This window comes from Temnothorax curvispinosus, unplaced genomic scaffold, assembly GCF_003070985.1.
Source record: "Temnothorax curvispinosus isolate PA1 unplaced genomic scaffold, ASM307098v1 QBEX01007284.1, whole genome shotgun sequence".
Lineage (NCBI taxonomy): Eukaryota > Metazoa > Arthropoda > Insecta > Hymenoptera > Formicidae > Temnothorax > Temnothorax curvispinosus.
Window position 1 is genome coordinate 1 of NW_020217064.1, and position 11866 is coordinate 11866.

General features: G+C 41.9%; 1 protein-coding gene across 1 annotated transcript; it reads left to right on the forward strand.

Moving 5' to 3' along the window:
- Nucleotides 1-4379: 4379 nt before the first annotated feature.
- LOC112456855 lies at nt 4380-8088 on the forward strand (the record flags this gene model as incomplete). Its single annotated transcript, XM_025019615.1, has 5 exons — nt 4380-4632; nt 4714-5787; nt 5866-6275; nt 6456-7090; nt 7469-8088. Coding segments are annotated over 5 exons (2992 nt in total), but the record flags the coding sequence as incomplete, so codon positions are not given.
- Between the last annotated feature and the right edge of the window lie 3778 nt (nt 8089-11866).

Below are 11866 nucleotides of genomic sequence, written 5' to 3' on the forward strand. Positions count from 1 at the left end.
ACGCGTGTATTCGCTCCTACTATTTTTTGTTGTTTGTCTGACGCTTACAACTAACTCTGTGCGAAAGGGGAAATGGAACAAATTGGTTTTAAAAAATTGCTCCAGGAACGTTCCAAACTTCAACCAGCTAAGCTCCCGAAAGTTCTGGAATCAAAGATCGCCATTTAGCTAACGCACTTTAGCCACTCAAGGGGATCGATGATTCTTTTAATCAGAACAATGAGAGTTACCTTAGTCGGAACTTCCACTTTTCGTGGAAGCGTAAAGGAGGCATGCGACCTCAATAATAAGCAGGATTTAATCGTATTTTAAGGCCTTGGTATTGCTTTCGTCACTCGGATCGGTTGCAATGGCGGACATCCCTCAATCATAGTACTAATGACGGATGCTTCTTCTTTCCGTCCGTTGCGTATATGTCGGCGTCGTAAAGCCTCTATATAAGATAAGTCTTCTCTTTGGAAATAATACCGAACACAACCTACAGTGTCGATATACAGAACAAGCCGATCTGATCATGCAATTACCCTTACAGAAAAGTATTACTGACTAAATACTTAAAATCTCAGTGATTTAATACTGTCAATATTTATTTGGGAAATAATAAATACTTAATTTTAGTATTATTAATACACAAAATAAGTATTTATTACTAACCAGTTAGTAATACTTTTTTGTAAGGGTAGTTTAAAAGCAAAAGCTACGAATCCGCTTGACTCGACACGCGTGACTTGTCACGATCAAAGACCGATGCGTAATGAAAGCACGATCGCTCGAGAACAATCTCACTTCCGTAAAGAACCCGGAAATCGGGTGGCGCTACATCGCCGCATGGCTGCACCGCTGCGCGCGCAACACTTTCTATGTGTGTCACTATGGGCCCGCATTGGTCCCGCTAGAGCTTTTCACGGACTCGGTTATTGACTCGGAAATTGCAACAGATGGCAGCACACCACTGTCCACATGTCGATACAACGCGGTATTTCAAACATCATCTTTATCAAATTGTTTTATCACGTCATAATTTTGAGAAAGGATGATGGGTAAAGTAACCTGATTTTGGCCGCGCCGATGGAACCTTTCTTATGCATGTTTTCCTATATTTTTTGATGTGCTGAATTAATATCAACCCGGACAGCATTTTATATTTTAGATGTATGAATCATGTACTAAATATATGTTTAATACCAATAAATGTCCGCGTCTAGATATGTAATTACGTTACGTATCAGATACGTATATGTCAGTATATGACAATATATATTCGATACGTGTTAAACGTAAATTATGTATTTGATACGTATCTGTAATATTGCAAATACGCGTTTAAAATGTATTGTGTAGATCATATCCATACATTGGAAGGATAAAAAGCCTTAGTGGTGTAAGTCAAATTTTTAAAAATATTATCTTGTGTGCATAGATCCAATTTATATATTGCATAGATTGCATCTATGCACACAAGTCAATATTTTAAACAATTACAATATAGGCAAATGAGAGCCAAAACGCCGGTAGCAAGTAGCAAGGCGACAAAATTAACTGTATTTAAACAGTTATATAAAGAAACGTTTCGGTCCTTCGCTTTGGACCATCCTCAGTAATAAAATATAAAAAAAATTACATGCAATCAAGTTGTCGTCAAACAATAAAAGATCGCCATTCCAGCCATGCCGTCAATTCCGCAGAGTCCGCATTGCCATAAATCCTTTGATCGAGTACGTCGTCTTAATTCGTTAAACAGCGGAACGATGCAATTTCCCGGGGCGACTGTTGCCTTAATTAAACACAGAACTATTACAAAATCTGACCAATCAATCAGGAAACAGAAGACAAGCAGTATTACCTGACAGTCGCCACGTGGAAATTAACGGACATCGTCATCGAAACGCAACTTATCATTGTGTTTACTGTAAAATGTATAGGTCGCGTCGTTATTGCGGGAGAGCGAAATTAATACTGTTCACGGGAGACACAACGTGTCGAGCACAACAAATAGGCATTAAATATATAATTCCGAGAGGCGAAGTTACATATGCGAAATTCTCCCTATGATTGGTAAATAAACGCTGCTCAACTTCGCCGTGTCCTCCTGCAGATTAATGCCATTGGCTTGGCGCTCAATATTTTAAAAAATTTGACTTACACCACTAAGGCTTTTTTTGCCTCTCCATATACATATACATAAAGTTTAAAGTAATAAAAATGTTTTTATACTAATTATATTTTTAAAATGTTAAAAGTGTTAGCATATTTAGAAATATATTATTGATATAAAGCATTTGTATTACTGTAAATTTTATATTTTATTTGTTTTCGAAACTAAATAAAATAAAAAGTTTCAAGAAGTCCATACAACACAGTATTTTTAAATATTATTTTTATACATATGTGTTGAGCGCTAAAAAGTTTGGATTGAGCCGAAAGATGGGAGGCTACGCGAGCGGGAAACGAATGGATAGCGCAGCGCGCGCAGCTGCGCAAGAAAGGACGAAGGAGGCAGCAGTCAGTTGTCGGACGGTAGCCATTGTAGAAGGTCGCCCGATTAGCGTTTAAGGAGAAAGTAATAAAGATCTTTCGAGAACAAAGTCTCACGGTATTTCCGATCAACTAGCCCTTTTGAGAGCTACCCCAACACTCACTCACTAACAAATTTTGGTCCTTCGAGCACGGATTCAGCTGGTAAAAGGCTGAAATACACAAACTGGAGAGCGAAGCCGCTGCACGTAACAAAACACGTGGAGGTTATCTTACACGGCAACTTGAGAGGAGAGCGGAAGTCGAGTCCTGGGAGGCATTGAATGTCCAGCCACGTACAATGGCCGACGAAAGGGAGTTCGATAAACTTGAGTACCTCGATCATCGAGACTCATTCGACGGAACCAGAGAAGCCGTAATCTAAGTATCGAGAGCGTAGATCATACATTTGTAGAAAACGACGTTGCAAATAGTATTAAGAGCAGAGCTGTACGTATACCATAAGGTAATAGCGTCCATTAAAAGTGTATTTAGCTGAGTAGTGCCTTTTGCTTGTAAAAATGACGGATAAAAAGAAAAGTCTCGCCGATCTCAAACAAAAACGTGCTACGATTAAGACTCAATTAACGAAGTTTAATACATATCTGGAAGGATTCGTAGTTAGCGCAACTTTGTATTCGCCTAGAGAAAATCGAGCAATTGTGGAATAGCTATAGCGACGTTCAAGAACAAATAGAGGAGTTAGATACTCGGAAGAGTTCGCGAATAACCAACAAAGAGAGCGATTAGAGTTCGAGGAAAACTATTTTGCGACTGTAGGAAGGGCGCGTCTTATCATAGAAGAGTATACAAATAGACGAGTCAATGTCGAAGTAGAAAACGCAAACATAGGCATTGCGGGCGAGAATATGATTGCAGCAAGCACATCGGTGAGGCTACCAGTAATGAGTCTTCCTACTTTTGATGGAACTTATGAGCAATGGCCAGTATTTTATAGTACATTCTCAGCATTAGTGGATAAGAATCAGAATCTATCGAATGTACACAAATTTTACTATTTGCAATCCGCATTGAACGCAAACGCGAAAAAGATAATTGAATCTCTGGAAATAAATGAGATAAATTATCCTAGAGCTATAAATCTGTTAAAAACTCGTTTTGATAATTCCAGATTGGCCACTCGCCATTATACTCGTGCGATATTCAGCTTGAAGCCAATTGAAAAGGAATCCAGTAGCCAACTACGTAACCTAACCGACTGCGTAAAGCAACATCTAGAAGCTTAAAAGGCGCTCAAGTATGCAACTGAAACTTGGTGGCCACTAATTATTGAGTGGATTTTAACTCGTTTAGATCCTGTCACAGTGCATGAATGGGAAAAGAAAACTGTGCAAAAACAGGAATATAAAATTAAAGACTTTATTGCGTTCTTAGAAGCTAAATGTAACACGTTAACGCATTCGATAGTACAATGAAAGATAGCGATAAATCTAATAAGAAGAATAAAGGTGTAGCGCATGTCACAAACGATTCTAAATTAACTTGTCCGGTATGCAAGAAAAATCACAAAGTCTACATGTGTGATACGTTTAAGAGCTTATCCGTTCAGTCGAGAGTAGATGAAGCGCGTAAATTGAAACTTTGTTTGAATTGTTTGCATTCAGGTCACTTGGTTCGAGAGTGTAGGTCTGATACATGTAGGTATTGTAACAAAAAACACCATTTATTGCTACATTATAACACTAGTGATAATGCGAGTAAAAGCGAAAGTGAAAAGGGAGCTGAGAAAAAAATAGAGAAAATTAAAAGTGTACCAGCAGCAAACTCTGTAGTAACGTGTGCCTCTAAGAGCACAAGCCCCGAAATCTTGTTATCTACCGCATGGGTGCGCATATTGTTGACAGGAATGGCAAGTTGCACAATGCTCGTGCTTTATTAGATAACGCTGCAACTCTTAACTTCATAACTTCCGATCTGCTTAACAAATTAGACTTAAAGCCAAGGAAAGTTGAAGGTAGAGTAACCGGATTTCGTGGAAATACCACTCTTACAACTGAAATGGTAACTGCGACTGTCAAATCAAAATTGCCCAAGTATTCAGAGTCTTTAACCTTTACAGTGATTGATCAGATTACTAGCAGAATTCCAGGAAATCGAGTAGAGGCATCCCAATTACAAATCCCTGAATCTATTTTCTTTTCATAATTGGCTGATCCAACGTTCAACGTGCCTCAAAAGGTGGATATGTTACTTGGCGCATCGGTGTTTTGGAGCATTCTACAGCAAGAAAGAATTCAACTTAGCGACGAACAGCCGGTGTTTCAGAAAACCAGCCTAGGATGGATATTAGGAGGGAAACTTATGCCTATAGGAACAACCCCAACTAGTAGAATTTGCTGCACAATAACCAATGGAGATCTAAATGAGCAACTAGAAAGATTTTGGGAAATCGAGCGATGTGAGCTAGAGAGAAATCTGACGCTTGAAGAGGTGGCCTGTGAGAAGCACTTTGAGTCAACTACCTATCGGAATGAAAACGGGAGATTCGTGGTATCTCTGCCATTAAAGGGCGAGATCAAGAGCTTGGGTGAGCATAACGCAATGAAGAGCTTAAAATCCATGGAGCGTAGATTTGCGAAGGATCCGATATTACATCAAAGATATTTGAGTTTCCTACAGGAATATGAGAGTATGGGTCATATGGAGTTAGTTCCTGAGAATCAAGAGGACCCAGACGTTGTAAATTATTTGCCTCACCATGGAGTTACACGCGAAGAAAGTGATACAACTAAACTCAGAGTAGTATTTAACGCATCTTGCCGAACGTCCTCGGGAATTTCATTAAATAATTTGCTGATGGTGGGACCCGAGACAAAACCAGAGCTTTCAAACCACGTGCTACGGTTGCGCCAGGACGATTATGTCTTAACGGCAGATATAGTCAAAATGTTCCGGCAGATTAAGATCGCAAGGAGAGATAGAGCATTGCTGAGGATTCTTTGGAGAGAAAACATTCAGGCTCCAATCCGCACGTACGAGCTAACAACGGTGACTTATGGGACAGCGTCAGCTGCATATCAAGCAAAAAGATGTCTTAAACAATTAGCAATCGACAACGCCAAGGTATATCCAGATGCTGCAAGGTCAATCGAAGATGACTTTTATATGGATGACTGGGGGATTGGAAGTAAGTCAGTGCAACGATTACAACGACGAAAGCAGGAAGTGATACAGATTCTAGCATCGGCAGGGATGGAATTGCAAAAATGGCACTCCAACGCATCGGAGCTACTACCAAGCTCGGAAACGGAAGTTTCTCTTACTTCAAGAGAGGAGACAAAGACGCTAGGAATTCGTTGAAACTCCCAAGAAGATACATTCATATTCAAGGTGGCTATACCTGCTGGACCTTGTAAGTCTAAACGTAGTATCTTTTACGTTATCGCACAAATCTATGATCCGATGGGCCTTATCGGACCTGTAGTAGTGAAGGCTAAGCTATTTATGCGAAGATTGTGGAAATTGAGCATCGATTGGGATGACAAGATACCTGTCGAATTAATGCTTGAGTGGAATTCTTATAAGGAGAGACTCGAAGCAATGGAAGAAATTAAAATACCACGGCAGGTAGTAACAAGGGAAGCAGTACACATAGAGATGCACGGATTTTGTGATGCGTCTCAGTCAGCTTATGGCGCGTGCATTTATTTATGTTCGATTGATGCAAAAGGGAACAGAACAGCAAGACTGTTAACTTCAAAGTCGCGCATAGCTCCACTGAAGATCCTTTCCATACCAAGGTTGGAATTATGTAGTGCAGTACTGTTAGCAAAACTCGCTTGTAAAATAAAGAAGGCTCTTACACTTCAAATCCACAAATACATTTATTGGACCAATTCGAGCATCGTCATCCACTGAATTCGAGGTGACCCAGCTAAGTACAAGGTCATTGTAGCAAATCGTGTATCAAATATACAAAGGCTGACACGGCAAGATGAATGGCGACACGTGCGTACAAAATCAAACCCGGCAGACATAATTTCGCGGGGTATAGATCCTCGAGAATTGCCAAAATCGGAAATGTGGTGGTCAGGATCTCCCTGGCTAAGAGCAAGCTCGGATCAATGGCCTAATGATATCATTAAAGAAATCCCCGAAGAATTGCAAGAGAAATCGCGCGGAACTGTCCTTGTAACGGTTCAAGAGGATGAATATAATTTGTTGGAAAGGTTCTCATCGTTATCTAAGTTACGGCGGATAGTTGCTTATTGCTATAGATTCGTAGAAAACTGTCGTAAGCAGGCATCGCAACGCCGCATTGGATCTTTAAAGGTGGAAGAGTTGACAGCAGCTAACACTGCGCTAGTCAAGATGGCACAACGACAAGCATTCGCTCAAGAAATTTGGGACAAAGGTAACAAGGGGAAGGTTTCTCGGAACAGCCGCATCCTGTCTCTGAATCCATTCGTGGACGAAAGGGGAGTATTTCGAGTGCGTGGACGGCTGATGAACGCAGCACTTAGTTATGATCAGCGATTTCCCATTATCCTTCCATCAAAACATCCCTTTTCCACTCTACTCATCAGAGAAATGTACTATAAAAATTTGCACGCAGGTACCAATACTTTAAGCGCGATAATTATAAAAACCTACTGGATTGTATCTGCGAGAAACGAGATTCCTCGAACACTGCGGAAATGTATACTATGCTTTCGTAAAGCGCCACCGAGTTTAAATTAAATTATGGGTAATTTACCTGCGGCGAGAGTAAATCCGGGGCGTCCGTTTGCTCATACGGGGATTGATTATGCCGGCTCATTTACTATTAAAATCTCGCGTAACAAAAAAAGCAAGGCTTATTTAGCTGTATTTGTGTATATGGCCACTAAGGCTACACATCTTGAAGTCGTATCAGATTTGTCCACAGCTGCATTTCTTAACACTTTAAAACGATTTATAGCGCGATGCGGTAATAGTTGTCATCTCTATTCAGACAACGGTAGAAATTTCGTAGGAGCAAAGAACGAGCTAAACAATCTCGCAAAATTTTTGCAAAGTGAGTCTGTAAAGAGTAAAATTCTAGAGTTTACTGCCGAACAAATGATTGAATGGACATTTATCCCACCTTACTCGCCTCACGTCGGAGAATTGTGGGAAGCTGCGGTAAAATCGGCAAAATCTCATTTAAAGGCGGTGATTAGGCCAACAAGTTTGACATTCGAGGAGTTGACCACGGTATTCGCGCAAATAGAAGCAATACTGAATTCGAGGCCACTTACACCCGTATCAGCGGACCCTTCGGATTTGACGGCGCTTAAGCCCGGGCATTTTTTGGTAGGAGCCCCGCTAACCGCGATACCAGAGCCCGATCTTGATGAGGTTCCGTTAAACCGTTTATCACGATTTCAATTATTATCCAGTTTCGTGCAAGGATTCTGGAAACGTTGGATGCGAGAATATGTTACCCAGCTTCAGTCTCGACAAAAATGGAAAGAAACACTGCCCAATCCTCACCTCAAGATAGGCGCTCTTGTGTTGCTGCGCGATGATAATGCGCCTCCGCTACAATGGAGATTAGGTCGTATCAGGTTTTTAGAGGATCTGATGGATTAATTAGAACAGTAGAGATAAGAACCCAGTTAGGATTAACCCAACGTGTTATACAAAAAATTTGCATATTACCGTTAGATGAATAAGCATAACTTTGTTTCTTTACCGTAGATAAACTTTGTATTATTAGTATTCTTATCCTTGTAACATTGTTTTTTATTATATGAGCGTACTATTTATATTGTAAGTCTCGTATCTTACCAGTGTATTAGTTGTTACGTACGGAAATTTTATACTAAATTTCGGACGACACGTTGAAAATTCGAACGCTTAGACGACGCACGCTAGCCTCGGAGTTCCGAGGGTACGCTCAGTTTCCAGTAAATGTTTATCTTATCGGACGACCCTTGGAAGGCTGCGGGTCAGATGGGGCCCAAAACTACGTTTCTAGAATGTTCTAGAAGCTTCTAAAATACCTCCCCCTTTAAGACGCGTAGGAAAAAGGCGGGAATGTCACACGGGAGATTCCGGTCTTTTTCGGGTATAAATAGGGCGGAAAAACAGTCAGATAGTTCTGAGCTCCGGTTCCTTACACAAGTCCTTTTGGCTCTAGCATTTCAATTGCTCAGCCACATACTCCTTCGGCTCTAGCATTCCAATTGCTTAGCCATTCCTTCGGCTCTAGCACTTCAATTGCTCAACCATTCCTAAATCCTATATTCGATTGTACTTCTAAATCCGAGCATTCGCGCTCGATCTTGGGACTTAGTCCCTGTACTCTCATACCTTATAAGACCGCGCTTCAAGTTGTACTGAGACTTTTAGAATAAAGGTAAGATAAGTTTGAAAAGGAACAAGTTTGAAAATCTGGAATCTCATCTCGTATTCTTAATTAATAATCGATCAATTCTAAGATTCGACTCGCGGTTGTCGCTGACAAAGCGTGGCGATCTGTGCTGGGGCGCTGACGAAGAGTGTGGCGATCCGGTACTTTTGCTGCCGAAAGCATGGCGATTACAGGGTTGGTTTCCAGAAAAGACAATAATCTCGATAAATTCCCGAAAGTGAATTTGACCTCTACGCTGACGATCTGAGCGCTGACGAAGAGTGTGGCGAGCAGAGGGTGTGGCGGATTGGTTTTAGAGCGCTGCCAAAAAGTGTGGCAAGCTTAAAATTCATTTTCGTGAACGCGGCTGAATGACGAAAAAAGGAGGTAGGCGCGTTCAAATTAAACGAATCAGATTCCAGATCAAACAAGCAGTCATTTCTAATCAAGATCCTCTCCCCTTCCTCCAACAATTGCAACAACTAGAAAACGCACCTCTATTTAAACCTATTCCTGTCGATTTCGACGTTGATTATCCTAATTATAATTAAATAGATAAAACTGATCCTCGTTACCAAACGTATAAACTCAGATATCTTTTCGGTCCCGAATAATAAATATAATAATAATATCCTTCACACGACTTGTCCAAATCCCTGGTAAATTACTTAAATGCATTGACTAAAAAACGGACGAACAATAACAGTCAAAACGTGACATAGTTTTATATTCTTGAGCATGATTGTAGTAATACTGTTGAAAGCCGAGCCTTTCAAGGCGGGCAGGATGTTGAGCGCTAGGAAGTTTGGATTGAGCCGAGAGATGGGAGGCTACGCGAGCGGGAAACGAGCGGATAGCGCAGCGCGCGTAAGAAAGGACGAAGGAGGCAGCAGTTAGTCGTTGGACGGTAGCCATTGTAGAAGGTCGCCCGATTAGCGTTAAAGGGGATCCTGCAGTGATAGGCGAACTTCCTCGATGTCGATAATGTCAACCTTTCTAATTTTGTTTTCCCTATATCTGTCTTTGTCTAACAAAATGACATCTGTCCTTTTTTCGATTGCTCGCCATCTCTCGCAAGATCCGGCAACTACTGTTGCTGCTCTTCTTGTCATTCTGCATCCGTATTTGCATTACTAAAATAATTTTTCGATGGATCTTTTTTTGTACGCATTGAATCTTACTTCTACTTGCACGATATTATTCCTACATGTTTTTCCAAGGGCAGATGATAAACATTATGTATGCATAAACTGCAGAATTTTTGTTTTAAGCAAATAATGTCGTCAGGTGACAGCTGTGTATGTGCTCAAATAAATAATATTTTTAATTTTTTGATGTTTTTGATATAAAATCGCGTTTGTTACCCTAGATTTTTGTGCGTACTTTAATTCTGTAAAAAATTTTTGCAATTCTATAAAACCAATTAAAAGATCCATCGAAAAACGATAATGTCGGTAAATCATACAGCTGCAGGATCCCCTTAAGGAGAAAGTAATAAAAATCTTTCGAGAACAAAGTCTCACGGTATTTCCGATCAACTAACCCTTTTGAGAGCTACCCCAACACTCACTCACTAACAATATGTTAAAGCTATAATAGATATACATTTTTTTAAAAAATGTTTTTACGAGAAAACAATAAACATTATACAAGGTGTTTCCTAAGTATAAAGTAGACAAACTTGAAGGAGATATTCCTTGGCTTATTTGACCACTAAGATGAAAGGTCTTATAAATGTTTATGTATCTTTGCGTATGTATTGTATAAGAGCGTAGCGCAATTAACCAGGTTAACAATAAACAGGCAAATATATTTAGATTAAGTAAAATCGACAGCATGTGGACGGAGGTGAACGTGTCCCACGGCGAACAAGCAGAATCCGAGTACGCGCTACGTGTCACCCCACGAGCGCGATACTCATTCCGTCGTCGAACTGCACAGCAATCCCGGTCGAATTCGTACAAGACTATTCCCCGACAGAAATCGCAGCGAATTCTACCCGGACGGTCAAACGCGACATACTTGAAAACATTTACTCACAACAACGCACGAAGTCCCGCTTTTACGACTAACGCAATTTACTTACAATTTACCGCTACAGAACTGTGAATCATTATTCACAACGAGATGCACGAATGGACTCACCAGTACGCGGCACAACCGTGAGCCATTAATCCCGATGAAATGCACGAACATCCACTTACAATTAGCACAAACTTAACCAGAAACGATAACATCCACTTACAATTAGCGCGAACTTAACCAGAAACGGCAGTCACGAGACTCTCGCACGCGCGAGAGCAACCTCCGCGAATCTCCCGATTACGCGAGTTCCGAATGACCCGGCGCCACGGCGCGATCACGTGATGCTCACGAAGAGCTCATCTCGCCACGCACAATCATCAACGCGGACCGTTTTCCCAACGCGATTCGCTACAATACGGCACGGTTAAACAAACGACGATTAGAAAAATTACACGCAACGAAATTACACGCAACAAAATTACACGCACGCTGATTGTCGGCGACCGCTCGTTTGAATCCCCGAGACGGGCACTCGCGATCACTTTCCCGTACGGGCCCTCCCGCGGTATAGTACTCGGTATTATTCCAGCTACGTTCGGCTCGCAGGGCTGGATGGTACCTCGATGGCGGCTCGCACGACAGTGCCGTTCCCTCGGCCCGGCGGGACCACGCTGGGCCCGCGCGCGCCGGTATCCCTAGCCCGGTCGGTGCTGCGCCCTGGCACGTTAGCGATCCCTCTAGGCGATCACCGCGCCTTGCGAGGGCGCCCCTTGCATCTGCTTCCATCCGCCGGCGGTAGTTTTAAATTCCGCCTACGTGAGACCGGCTGTCCAGGCCGCGACTCATCACCCGGTTGTTCGATGGCCAGGCTGGACGGGCCATGGTTCGTCGACCGGTGGCGGTATCCCGGTGGTGACCCCGTTCCTCGACCGTCGGGGCGTCCCCCCTCTCAAGTCCTCCGTTTTTGGGCTGCAGTGCGCTAGTGCGGGC